The sequence below is a fragment of the Onychomys torridus genome, chromosome X (assembly GCF_903995425.1).
Source record: "Onychomys torridus chromosome X, mOncTor1.1, whole genome shotgun sequence".
Classification (NCBI taxonomy): Eukaryota; Metazoa; Chordata; class Mammalia; order Rodentia; family Cricetidae; genus Onychomys; species Onychomys torridus.
The window spans coordinates 121,329,476-121,344,413 of NC_050466.1; the positions used below are offsets into that span (position 1 = coordinate 121,329,476).

The 14,938-nt window shown below is 38.5% G+C and overlaps 1 protein-coding gene across 1 annotated transcript; it reads right to left on the reverse strand.

Annotated features, from left to right (window-relative positions):
• Nucleotides 1-983: 983 nt before the first annotated feature.
• On the reverse strand, nucleotides 984-6,087 carry Serpina7 (serpin family A member 7). The gene is made up of 5 exons (XM_036174005.1): nucleotides 6,081-6,087; nucleotides 3,963-4,610; nucleotides 2,751-3,024; nucleotides 1,910-2,057; nucleotides 984-1,187 (listed from the first exon to the last, which is right to left on the reverse strand). Exons 1-5 carry the CDS (start codon nucleotides 6,085-6,087, stop codon nucleotides 984-986), a joined length of 1,281 nt encoding a protein of 426 aa, XP_036029898.1.
• Nucleotides 6,088-14,938: the final 8,851 nt, after the last annotated feature.

Here is a 14,938-nt window from a genome sequence, read left to right on the forward strand (position 1 = left end):
TAGTACTTACACACTCATTGCTATTTTCCTACTAGTAAAATATTGGAATAGACAGAATTTGGTTATTACACAATTAACTCTCACTGTGATATCTGTGCTCTAAATTCTAATATGGGTGTTTGAATACATGATGTTGAGAATAAATCTACTTTGGTGGGTAAAGATAGAATAGCATATATAGGCAGTGGAAGTTTGGGGGACACAAATATGTTTTACTGAGGAAACAGACAAAAAGACAGGTTAACCAGGAAATTTCCATGAGATCAAGTGGGCCAGATATGCAATATTTGGAAAGAATCTGAAAAACTAATGAATACAGTATACAGTGCAAATGAATTGTCCCTCCATCAATATTTTATGAATTAGAATAAGGAGATCTGATAGTGAGCATGTGGCTTGAGTGAGGAAATCCATTTCTCTCCATTCTTTTGTTAAATTCATGTTAGGTAACAAACGCTACATCCCCAGATAAAAGCACTCAGTCTGTGGCTAGACAGGATAGTGAAAGAAGCTTTATTAAAGCTAGCAGTAGCTATAATCAGAGACTCATTTTGAATAGGTAGAAAGAGCAGACGTTATTGTGAAACTCATATGCAAGCCAAAGCATTTGCATGTTCATTGATCATGCTATTGGAATACTGTAATATGAAGACTTGACCTGTATTACAGCTATTGTTCAGATGATATATCCAAAAACGTTTGTAATCGCAGTCAAATTTTCTAGATTTAGCTAATTGATGAGTAACTTTACAGTGACTTACTAACATTGATGCTTCCTCTAGTCTTAAATACCAATCATTTACTGACTATCTACATTTTGGTCACAGGATTAGCCACTTCCACTGCCAATGTAGTCCAGAAGAGGTCTACTTTTATGCCTTGCACAAAAGACAAAATGTCTAAGCCCACAGCAAGTACATCAAGCTATGTTAAATGTTTATTTCCAATTATAATATGTACTCACTCAATGGCTTCTTCCCCAATTACTCTTTTGCTGGGTTAACAACCTTCCCTAAAAAGAGAATGCTTCTGGTACTTTTCTCCAAAATCATAAGTAAGAATGTTCTATCAAATCGGATAATAGGGTAAAGAGGAGCTACTTCTGGCTGATCCAGAGACAGAGCTTCAGGATCAGCTCCTTCTTTGGTTCCCTCTTCTCCAATGTGCAGCACAGCCTTGTGGAAAGCCTGTGAAAGAAGAACACACATTGAAGGTCCCCTGAAAAAGTGGCAACAGCCTTTGGGGTAAGTGAGAAGAAGAAATACAATGTATTGTGTTGATGGTACTTGAATATGAATATTACTTTGATGAGTGTAGTTAATGAATTTCTGTGATTTTAGGTCTACTTGTTTGGGTAGCATCTCATTCTCCATCACTTTCCATCTCTAGAAGTTATTTCTTAGGTGCCTTTCTTACATCCTCTAGTACTATGTCTCACAAGTCACTTCTGATCATTAAGACTTTCCATTGCGTTAGTCATCTTAGAACATGAGGGTTAGAGATGGAAATTACATTTATTTATATATTTTGGTGTTTGTCCTGCATGTGTGTTTTTACATCATATGCATGCCCTGTACATGCAGAGACCAAAAGAGGGTTCCAAATTTCATGGGTCTAAAGTCACAGACAGTTGTGAGCTGCCATGTTATGTTGGTGATGGAAACTGAGCCTGAGTCTTCTGGAAGAGCAAACAGTGCTCTTATCTACAGAGCCATCACTCCAGCCCCAGAAATAACTTCTAAAATGACTTATTTTAAGAAACAAGAATGTCTCATATAATACTGACCTAAACAGAATCACACTGCCAATGTAAACATGAGATTCCTTTATTGACTAAATGATATGGGTGAATTAATTGACTCTCAATGTTCTCCAGCTCACACAGTAAAAAACTAATCCACCAACTTACATAGGAAAGTTTTAGACCATTGTCTTCCGTGATTCCAGGAAAGTCAGCACTTTCAGCAAAGGCATCCCTCATGCCCATCTTCTGAAGTGTACCTCCAAGGTCATATGTGGCAGAAATGGAAAACTTTGGAACAAACAACTCAACCCATCTGTGTGGAATAAGGAAAGGGAGACATCACAGTCACCACACTAATCACACTTAAAATCTCAAGACATCTCTCTCTCTCTCTCTCTCTCTCTCTCTCTCTCTCTCTCTCTCTCTCTCTCCCCCCCCCCCCATGGCTACTCCTCTGAACATTGACAACCATTAACATGGTACCATAACCACAGAAGGTAGAAGTGGTCTCTGACTCAGAAAATGTTGGGCTGCAGCATATGGTGCCCTGACCCTTCATTATCAGAAAAATGCATCTCTGTGGTACTGAACAAGGACAAGGATCTAATGGCATGAAGATCAAAGGGTAGTGCATAGGGATTTTCCTTGTTTTCTATCTTGAAGCTCTAGCTAAGAATGACTGCCAACTCTGTGCCAACATCAATTCTTATCCATACCAAAGCTTTATTTGGTCCCTGAAAAGGTATCAGCATCCTAGCATACTCACTTTGGGGAGCTTTTTGGGAATTTCTAATTTGACAAATGTCTCCTTGGCATTTTCTCAATATGCTTAGAGGAAATACTGTAGAAAAGTGTCAGGCACACTGTACTGGGCATACTCTAAACATCATCATACTACTGCCAAGTGCTTCTGTGTAATTTTCATACCTCTAGGTTTCTTCTGAATATAGCCTCACCTCCACTGACAGGCCCACCCACAGCCCATCATACCCTCTAAAGTGTTTACCCTTTCTGCAGTAAGTGGTTCCACTTCTTTAGTGTCTTAGATGACATGGCTGCCTCCACCCACTCCATGTGTCCCTCCTTTGGAAGGACAAAAAGTGCCAGGGCATTCTCACTATAGTCCATTTGAAGTACTGTGCAATTCAGCTCTACATCCACAAAATGATAGTATTCTTCTAGTTGGTGCATCATGGGCACTTGTACTGTGGTGGTCTTGTCCACTGAGAAGTTGGAACTAGCTTCTGTTTTAGATACACGAAAAGGATTTGCCCACTGGGCTTAAAACAAGAAAGAGGAGAGATGTTTCTTTGAAACCATGAGTAATTCATCTAATAATTAAGACTGTCTACTGTCAACCAGTTTTCCAAGTGATTATAAGTGACTCACTAAGGATCAGAAAAACAAAGTCAGCTGACATGATCAACCAACTACCACATGGCAAAAACAGAAGTCCTCTCCAATTCTGCTGGACTTCACAGTCTATTTTTAAAAACACTAAATTTTCTACACTCATCAGAAAACGGTTTCTCCTTCCATGAAAAGGTATATGAGTGTCAAGTAAAATGGGTGAAATGAGATAACAGAGTGTTCTGCCATTTTAATCATATATATGTGTGTGGCTTATGCAGAAAATCACTCATCCAAACATGAAAGACAGGTTCTATAAAACCAAGAGGAACCATCTGGGCACAGTGCTTTCAGAAATCACTTACTATCAGCTCTAGCTTTAGGGCTAGATAGCCTTGCTGGAAAAGTTAGCACTGAAAATTATCAATGGTATATATTTGGATACTTGTAGCATAATCACACATAATAGGTTCTTAACATATAATAAAAGTTATTTATGCAAGGTATCCCAGTGTGCACAGAAATAGGGACCATATTATGCCTAGATACAAATTAAGTTGACTTACCAAGCACAGGCTTTTCCCACCTCATTAAATACTTTAGAATCTGTAATTATTTAGCCTGATATGATCAGAACATTCATAACATTGTCAACTTTAAAAGAGTTACCTCCCTAGAAATTTCCTAGGCTCATACACAAAGCTGAGTGTCATCCTGGAATGATCCAACACAATGCATAGATACAGATAATAGTGATAAATCATTGTGGTATGAGGGACACCTACTGATGCCAGTGATAAAAGATCATAAATCCCCCCTAGTTCTCTATCTTAACACTGGACTGGATTTTGATGTCTTAATGCCTTACCTTTGAAATGAATATAGTTCACCAGAATCATGATAATGTTCAGTCTAAGGTCTTGAATTAAACCTATAATTTTCCCTTTGCTTTGCTTCTCCACATAACTGTTGATCTCCTGCTGGACTGCAGAAACATTGGAGAAGTCAGTAGGGAAGACTTCAGTTTCATAGAGGGTCTTGACATTATCTAAAAACTTTGCCGGTGGTTTCAGCTGCTGCCCAATGAAAAGTGCATTTCCCATTTGCAATTCCAGTTCATTCTTTGGGAAATTCAATGAACAGATCAAATGCTGGAAGCCCTGATGAAATTCTGTCATTGGAGTATCTGTGAGGCTAAACCCCAAAACCTCCAGAATCTGAATTTGGGTGCTAGAGCCAGATACAAAAGAAAGCATAGCCAAAGCAGCAGATATGCTCACAGGGGAAAAAAAGATGTTCCAATCTGGGTTCTCCACAGAGAACCTACGATACAGCCTGAATGCAAAGTCAGCATTGATAGATGACATCTTATAGAGAGTGGCATTTTGTTGGGGCAAATGACAGGTTGTTACTTTGCCTTCAGAGCTGTTATATTGTGCACGATGGATTGTAGTCTGAAGCCCAAATACCAAGAAAAACAGACAGAGGAACACTGACATTCTGGAGTGAAGATGATCTACAAAACATGAAGTGAGATAACCATTGGGGGAGCTTAGATAGATGAAATACTTTCTGATCCAGAGAAACATAAAAGTCACCCACCTTGATTTATACAACTGAAGAAACTATTTGAAGGTATGTTCAGCAAGGAATAAAGGAGATAAATAGTCTCTCTCTTCTCTAAAGACCAGTGACATGTCTACTTTGGAAAGAGAGTAGGAGAAATGGCTTGCCTAGGCAACAGAAATACAATGTCATGAATTCATTAACATATGATAATAGCACATGAAAATATTGAAACTCATGGAAATTGAATCACTTCCCATTTGAATGAAGGGCAGTTTTGTGGATATGAAGAATCATTATATACAGCAAGTACTTTCTCTGGTTTATGTCACATGTACATTAGAATTTTGGTTTATGTGTATGTGTGTATTTTAAGTTGGTATTTTCTTAAGATAACTTTTGTGATGTGACAAAATGAAAACAACTCCTACAAGAAATGACTAGATGGAAGAGTAATGGTTTATCGATTCATGTACAACATAACAAGCCAAAATTCATGCACCTGCGAAATGTATGGGAGCCACAAGAGTATTTTCAAATAATAGGGAAGTGAGAGTATAACATTCTTGTTTTAGAGACTCCTTTCTTTTAGTACCACCTAAAGAATTATTTCTCACTTCTAACAGATCTTCACAATCTTATTCTTATAAGTATGCATGCCATTTTATACCAATTAGAGAGGAAGTCCTAAAGTTTTCTAAGTGTGAAATAGTACAAGGTAGCAGGGAGCATGACACCAGTGGTTAGAAAAAAGATCCATGGAATCAGTACAGGACTTCTTCCTAAGCCTTTCATTTTCTTCATGAGTGGTCTCAACTTAGCTACTAAACTGCTGTATTATAAATGTCCTTCTAGTCCATACTGTCTTACTGAATTGTTATTCATCTACCCAGCTGCCATTGGACATATACACCCTGTTTGCCCATTCATACTTCAGCCTCCACTGGGAAATCCCAGTTTCCAAATGTAAACACATTCTCTCTCAACTCCCCAACCTGCTTCTTCATTTTAATTCCATAGTCCAATATATTGCACCCCTGTTTATAAGACAGACCTAAATTAAAGGGCTTGCTTCATTTTTGTTCTCCAGTTCTAGTGGTCATGATGACCAATGAATACTTCCTGAATTCTTATCAAAACTTTTCTTTTCTCTCCATCTCTTCTTCCAAGTCCCATTGCCTAAGTTCAAGGCTTTAATGATTTTATCAGCTCCAGCCTTCCTTCATCCACTTCTATATAAAATTTCCACATTTTCACCAGAGTACTCTTCCAATCAAAGTCCTCAAGGCTGGTTAGAAGTTCAGTTATCAGATGACCACTCTTAGACCTTGCCTCCTGAATCTGCAAACTTCAAACTCAGTTATTAGGAACTCTGGCTTGGAAGAAATGTTCAGTGTTCCCAAGGAGAAAAAATACTCACAGCACATGCCCAAGAAGCCACTTGCATCTATCAGACAGCAGCACCTGCCTTTCCGTCTTTATAACATGCCCTCTATTGCAAAACTAGAGCATCCTTAGTTACAAATTAACGGGGACATGAACACTGCGATGACATTTCCAAAGCTGATGCACAAAGCAAAGGCCAAGTGGGAAAAAAAGAGCTTAAAAAAATAAGGTTTGTACTCTGGGTAAAACTCTAGATAATACTTTGGCTTCTATATACATCCCTCATTTAAAACAGTTCTTATTGCCAATGCCAAACAGTGCCAGAACAGGTTGACTTTTGAGAAAAAGATATATACAGACAAAGACTTGTTGAATCTTTTTAATTGGTACTATAGGATGGTTTATGCAGAAGTGGAGAAAATGCTGTCAAATCCTAGACATTTTTAATGCTCAAAGGGAAACTAGTCATGTCTTCTGATCACTAAAGACCACTACACCCTCCCCAAACACAAGGACTCCAGAATATGGTACAGAAAGCACCAATAATGTGGAATAAAAACAAATATTTTCTACCTGAGATTAACTGTGTGCTATACACAAAGAAGCAGTAGAAGCTGGGCAGTGGTGGCACACATCTCTAATCCCAGCACTCGGGAGGCAGAGGCAGGCGGATCTTTGTGAGTTCGAGGCCAGCCTGGTCTACACAGAGAGACCCAGGAAAGGCACAAAGCTATACAGAGAAACCCCGTCTCAAAAACACCAAAAAAAAAGACAAAACAAACAAACAAACAAAGGAGAAGAAACAAAAATAATTAGTTTTCATCAAGAAACTCCAGTTCAGCCTTGACTCTGTCTGTTTCTAGGTATAGTGATAGTAGTAACGATAATTCCTCCTGCTATTTGATCAAGCACATGACACAACACCTGGCTCCCCAAACAGCTACCTGAAGGACCAATGTGTTCAGTCAGCAGCATAGATCATGGACACGCACATGGCTTTCAGTGAATTCATGTTGATATCCACGGAGTAGGCTGCCACTGGAGACCGTATTGGTGTCCATGGCCCATGTTACCCAGGAGGCCATGTTGATGTCTGTGTCCTGTGCTGCTGCTGCTGCCATGGGCTATGATGGTGTCCATGGCCTGTGCTGCAGCAGAGGGCTGTCTTGATGTAGGTGATCTATACTGCCACTAGAGACCATGCTGAGGTCCGAGTGGCTCATGCTGATGCTGGAGGTTATATGGTTGTCCATGGTCTGTGCTGTGGCCAGAAACCATGTGGAAGTCCATGATCCATGCTCCTGCTGATTATAAAGGGCAAGGGGGCTTCCTTTAGGAAGCTTCCTTTGTAGTGGTATTGACGACTGGAGACTCATAGTTGAGAAAGACATATAAGGCTTCTATGAAACCCCTATCCCCACCCCACTCCACCCCAAGCCCCAAAAAGTAACAGCCTAGACAGGAAGACATTGAAGAGAATTCTTTAAAAGTGTGACAAGGATGCTGAAGTGTAGCTCTCTACAACTGATGGCTTCTGGCAGGGGTAGAGGTGGGAAGACTCAATTTTCTTTCAGGTGCTGGCCTCAAACTGGGAGTTTGAGCATGCTCCAGTGACTGTATAGGCAACACAAGTTGGATTTGTCTTTTTCTTTCTTTTTAGGAGAGCAGTCACAAGAGTGAGGGGGCAGACCTGGGAGGAATGGGAAGTGAGTGTGATGGGGTACACATTGTGAAATTCCCAAATAATCAATACAAATATTATGTTGGAGAAAAAAAAAAAGGATCAATATGTTAATCAGGGGAGCAGTGAAAGTAACTAGGGCTGGTTCAAGTTAATCCTACATATAGTCTATGGAAGTACTTGAAATTCAACATAAATTGGACACACTTTAACTGAAGTCCATTGGAAAGACACTGGGGGATTTTTGAAAAGGAGGTAAGTACAGTGTGGGTGACTATACCATGTTGCTGTTTCTTTTCAATCAAATATTGTAAAGTCCTACTGTATACAAAACAGCACATTCAGCACTGAGATTTCAAAGGTGAATGCAGAATATGCATCCTCCATCAAAGTGGCCTTTGTGATGTCATGGCGTCTGCCCAAACTCAATAGGTAAGGTGACATCTCACATATAGCATGGTCACTGGCACATATGTTACACAAAAAGTCATGTCTAGCTTGAGTCTCTTGACTACCAGTTCAATTCAAACTCAACCCTGATAATAAAACAACATATTGTGTGTTTTCTCAGATGCTCCAGTAGACCCTTACAGAAGAAACAAAGAAAATTAAAAAAAAAAAAAAAAGAAAGAAAGAAAATTTTCAAACCTGTGCCCTCTGGTGGCATCTTTAGACAATGGCACAGGTTCAGGCTTTCAATGAAAATTAAGGAAACCGTGTGGGATATATATATATTAGGGAAACAGAGGCACAGAGATCAAATTATGAATTCTAAGCCAGTCTGGGTTACATAATGATATTCTGTCTCAAACAATGACAGAAAACAAAAGCAACAAATTAAAAAAGATCTAATTCAAGGACACCCCAAGCACTTAGTCCCTCCTGAGGACAGAGGGCAATGGCCTAACACTAAGCCCCACTTCAAAAACTTTCCAGTACCTCTACACTGAAATGAGGAAGACCAAGCCTCCAATACAGGAACCCTTAGTGTACACATTGAAATCATCCCAAGCCATACAAAAGTATGGGTTAGAAGCTGACACATACTGGGAATCAGAAACTCCTAATTTGTCTCCATTTCATCAGCAGTTTCTCATCTCATTTAACTGCCCACTCCATCCTGATGTTCTGTTTTCAGCAAACACATTCTCTTTAAGATGAAATAGTCATCTCTTATAAACTCATATTTAACATAATTTTAGCATTGTGTTAAGCTGGTCACAATAGCATCACAACATAGATGTAGAGAAGATAATTGATATGGAATGGTAAAATTAGCAGAGTGGATTTTCTTCCTGTTATCTAAGTCTTAAAGGTAAGTCAAGAACTGGGTCATTAAGCAAAGTGAACCAGAACTGTCTTAAAAGTGTTAGCATATCAATTAATTCACTCAGATCTAATATTATGCATATTATTTTTGATAAATGTCATAATTTATTGCCATACAATATCTTCCAAGTTTTACTTTACAAATGTTTAATATTTCTTCAGTTACTTTCATTTGTAAACGTTCCCCCTGGTTTTACATGATATTTGTCCTCCCAGATAGTCTAAGAGAAATAATGGGATCTCATTCCGTATGTAGATGTAGAGAAGAAATGAATGTTGGGTCAACCAACCAGATAAGCCAGATAAGGAAATGTGACCATATATGGTATATATTAAGGGCAAGGAGAATATAGAATGAGTAGAAATAGGAGAAGAAAATTAGGGTGCTAGTACCAAAATATACCTATATCAATATTACATATTTATTCTACTAACTAAGACAAATGTAAGTTTGCTAAAACCAAATACATATGTCCCAGACAGCTTTTCTTTGAAGGATGATGTAAGTCTGGAATCCTCTTTGCTATCTGATGTTTCACCCTGCTGTCAATGGTAGGAGCCACCTTCATGCCTCTAGCTACAACTGTCCTCTGCCTTCTGCTTCTTTCCTTTCTGTTCCAGGTTTAAGAAGTTGTGACAGGCCTAACACTGTTCTTCCTGAAGGTCCCATTTACTGAGACATTGAATCTGTATGCCTAGGAAAGTACAAAAGCTCTGTGAGAAGAGGTGCCACCCTGCTTACAAGTCCCATTTTCCCTCACATGACTCTCTTCCTGACTCCATGTCCTGCAAGGTAAGGCTCACACTGTGCTCTAGAAAAAGCCAAGGGACCCAAATCATTGTTCTGCTTCTCTACAGTAGTGTACAGTCTAATGTCTACTGAAAATCCCTTCTTCCAGAGAGCAAGTTTCTTAGTCTCCACAGAAGCTTCATAGAAAAGAAGCACCACTTCCCCTAATAAATATTGTATATGGGAAAATGGATTCCTCCAAAACCAAATTAGAGATTTTACTCTGGAGGCCTAAGAAACTAATAATCAGTGGCCTCACACAAATACAACATTGAGATAAAAGCATTAGAGGTTTAATACACCTAAAATTCAAAATCTGACATTCTTCAAAATCCAACATAATACCACAAGCAGAAATTTCATAATTGCACTTATATGAAAGGTCAATGTCAAAATGCAGGTGTACAAAATATTGTAGAAAATTACATACATGAAATGCATATAAAGGGCATATAATGTAAGGAAATTTAATTTTTAGACGTGAGTCCCATTGCCAAGTTAGTCCATTATGTACACACATTTTTAGCATATAGGATAACCTGTTGATTTATGCATGTGTAGCACACCACAATGCAAAATGTGCTTTTGTGCCTGATACCTGAAATGAGTTTCAAAGCAATCTTATGGAGCAATGAGGGAATCAGTTTATTAATTTGGTAAATTATAAAACTACTCTCTCAGAATGACAACACACCAAAAGGCACGTCAGAGAGCTCAGGATCAAACCTGAGTGAGTTGATTGTGATCCAGATTTGTTGTGAGACAGAAGTTTTCTACATTCCCTTCCACATTTAAACCAAAGGAGTGAGGACCTCTGTGCTCTCATGTTAAGGTGGGACCAGAGGCAAAATTTAAAAGCATTGCAATTTGTTTAAAGTTATGAAAGAGATTTAATAGTATTATTTTTCTGAAATCTGGTATTTCTGAAGCTGTTTGTAATGGTAGAACTTTTTTCTAAAACTAATCTGATACACAAAATATTGTTCTTTTTTTTAAAAAACATTGATGTAACCTCTGATGTCTCTATAATCTTGAGAAATACTTTAAATCAGGTCATGGCTTAGGAAGGGATAATTGACAAATCACAGTCTTATTTTGTTTACTGAGAAACTGTTACCAAATTTCTACTCAGAAGCATGTCACCAGGACCAATGACCAAGGGACAAGTGTTGAGAAAATAAAATAGCTTTAATGAAGATGGCAGAAACTTGAAAGGGGAAGAAAATTAGCCTCAATTCCTCCTTTTCAAAGCTCTTAGGGAAGTACTAGATTTTTGTACATAAATCAGCATAGAAGCAACATGTGGAAAAGCAGCATCTTCCAGATGCCTTGAGTTGGGCAGTCTGGAGTTTTATAGTGATCAAGTGATGATAGAATCCATATGACAGTTTATTTTCAACTAAAAGTAAAACACTTCTGCAGTGCAGAGTAAAGGTCACATTCTCAGAATGAGACAGAAAAAGGAATAAACTGAGGTGGAGTTACTGATAGTAGCATAGCTGCTTTTCAAAGTATTATTCTTATGCACTCTTTGGAGGTTTTGTATAATTTGAGAAGTAGTCATTAAATACCATATGCTTCTCTTTATTTCATTGATTTTTTTTATTGTTAGTGGTGATGATGCATTGGTTTCTTTTACTTTCTAATTATTTTTTAAACTCTGGCTTGCTTGCAGTGTGCTATGTAGGCCAGGCTGGGCTCAAACTCAACAGAGATCCATCTACCTCTGCCTCCCAAGTGGTGGAATTAAAGGCTACGTGTTGCATGACTTCCAGCTTTGCTTTTTTAAAAGCCTTTCTTCAGCCTATTCAAAATTCATATATTTCAACTTTACATGCTTTTAAAATAAATATGCTTAGTAACACTAAAATATTCAAACAATTTCCATCTCTTTTTTTCTGAGAGGTTTATAAAACTATTAAGATCTGGTTTCTATACTATTTTTTTAATGCCTCTGTCCCTATTGACATGAGTCTTCCCTAGATTGGAATCAGAAGGGTAAACATTATAGTTGTACCATGCCTTGAAGTACCAGCATTTTATAACACTTTACTTTTTCTGGTAATGGTGAAATTTATCAAATACGCAGGATATCAGTGAATCTAAATTTAGCCCAGAAACCTAAAGTCTCAAGAGTCAGGTGACTAAAATAATCCACTGGATACGTACCTAGGTCATTCATTGGACATAAAATATGTCAATCATCACTTCTCAGCAAATGTGCTTCAAGCATGTTAGAAAAATAGAATGGTGTTTTATGACTAGGTTCCGCCCATGTCAACTACCAACATGAATCCTTCTCGCTCACCTGAGGACTTAGAGTGAAGTAACAGTTATCTTCACCACCTCCCAGAAGGCTTCTTGGCCAACTGTGTCCCTCTCCAGAAAACAGCTGCAGCCCAATCATATTTCTTGGCAGGTATGTGCCTAACAATGCTTTATGTCCAAGAGCGAAGCCCATTCCCAAGACATCAGGTTGGAGTTGGTAGACAAATGAGCCCATATCAGATTGTTGATGAAGAAGGTTTGCTGCCTGGAGAATATGAGTCCTTAGTCCCAGAAGCCATGATTCCTGTGGCTTTGGAAGCAGAAGTGGAAGAACCTCTGGTAGTGGAGGAAGGGGAGGAGGTCATTTGGCTCCATGTAGAGCAAATAGATGAGGAGAAGGAGGAGAATCAGGCTGAGGTCATGGAAGATTGTGACTAGATTCACAATGTGGAAAAGGATGATGAGGATGAGGATGAGAATGAGGATGAGGATGCTTATTATGAGTATACAGGCACTGGTGAGTTACATGCAATGGGATTTTGGCACTTTCATTGAGATATGGTATGTCCTCCCATACAACATATCAATTGTAATGGCTACATCCTGCTCATGGGCCCATGTAAGCTGTGTGGTGGTTAGACACTACTGTGGACCTGGGAAAACACTCAGACTGGGAAAACAATATGCTTTATTAGTTTCTAAATTCAAATAAATATTTTTCTTGGGGGAGGGCAGCAAATATCACCAGACCCAAGTGGCTGTGTTCATTCTTGTTCCAAGAGTCAGAAATAATTAGCTGCACAGGATGTGAGATCTATTGCAAAGAGAGGGGAATGTTACTGAAAACTATCAACCACTTACAGTCCAGCCCTCAGCTATAATCTGAGGACTATGGAAATGTAGTTTAATCCCCAAGGAAGGTACCCAGATATTTGTTGGTATTTTGTTTGTTTCTACTTTTATACGGAGAGTACAGTGCTAGGTATTACTGCTGATTGTAAACTAGATTTTTTTTTGAAGTTCTAGTCTTAATTTTTGTATATGTCTTTACTTATAGAAGGAAATGACCATACATATGAATGCTCCCATGAGGAGACCAGAGAAGCTGCAGTTCAGGTGAATGCTGAGAATGAAAATGAAAACCAGGAAGTGGAAGAGGACAGTAATCTAAACTAAGCTGAAAACAAAGCCTACAATCCAGGTATCTATATGCAGTGTATAATATCCTGTCTATGTGTATACACACACACACACACACACACACACACACACACACACACACACAAATTTTCCTTGGTAAACCAAATAATGAAAACTGTTTAAAAAATTAGTTCATAAATTCAGTTTTAAGTTAATAATGAACACTAGACCGCACAGATTACATGTTCTTAAATGTTCTTTATTTTCTTTTTTTAAAAATTATTTGTGTGTGTTTGAGTATGTACATGTGTATGTATGTGTGTGAGGTATGGCTAAGTGTGGTATAGTCATACATGGGATGTACATACGTATGCAATCAGGAATCAGAACAGGGTGCATCCCTTCATCACTCTCCACCTTTTGCCTTTGAGGCAGCATCTATGACCCTAGAGTTCAAGGTTTTCTGGCTAAGTTGGCAAACCAGAAAGTCCTAGTGATCCTGTCTCTCCTTCTTTCAGTACTGGAGTTAGAGGTGTGCACAAGGCCATGACTAGCTTGTTACATGGGTGCTAGACTAAAAACCAAGCTCCTCATGCACATGCAGCAAGCACTCTTAACTGCCAAGTCATATGCCTAGCTCAAATGGTCTTTCCTTTCATTCAGCTATAGCTGTAAGGATCAACAGAAGATTTGCCACATTGGGTAGCAGAGCCCATGATAATTTGAGAACCCAAAACAAGTGGCTAAATTAGTATTTACATCTAGTAATTGAGACTTCACCCTGTAGGAACAGAAATAATCTATTTTAACAGAAAGAATGTTTGAGGTTGCAATGACTTACAAAATTATAATAACTAGAATCACTGTGATTGGTATCTAGTATTCATTTAGTCAAAATTATTACTATTTCATCTAACAGGCAACAAAAAACTTAGTCAAAGGAAGGTTATTTTCCCAATGAATTTATAGTTAGTTTATATCTAATTGTATCATTCCATTTATCCCTTTTACCAGTATAGAACCTGTGGGTTAAGAGAGTATGATTTGTGAATATTTTACAGTGTCATAACATAGACCACACTGTCCTAGAACTTATTATATAGGTTTGAGACCTGGTCTCAAACTCAAAAACTTCTTGTCTTCACATCTTGAGTGCTGAGATTACAGCTGTGCATCATCATGACTAGCTAGCAGGGTTTTTGTTTGTTTGCTTGTTTGTTCTTTTGTTTCAATAGAAAACTATACTAAAATCCCAGAATGGTTTCTCCAAACCAAAAGCAAAACTGAAGATTTTTTTGGGGTGGGGACGGTTTAAGACAGGGTTTCTCTGTGTAGTTTTGGTGCCTGTCCTGGATCTCGCTCTGTAGACCAGGCTGGCCTCGAACTCACAGAGGTCCACCTGGCTCTGCCTCCTGGGTGCTGGGATTAAAGGCGTGCGCCACCACTGTCTGGCTCCAAAACTGAATTTTTCAGTGCTTGAAAAGTGAGAAAAATGAAAGTGCTATGGTAGGAAGGGGATTGATTTCATATTCTGTATAAATACTTTCATTCCCAAGAATCTAGGATACGATGGAGAGATATTGTGGAAAAATCGTGTTAAAACAGTGCACATGCTTGGGTTGACTGCTTTCTTAGATTTACAAAGTAGCTAGCACATGTTAATTCTCTACAAGTGCTAATTATC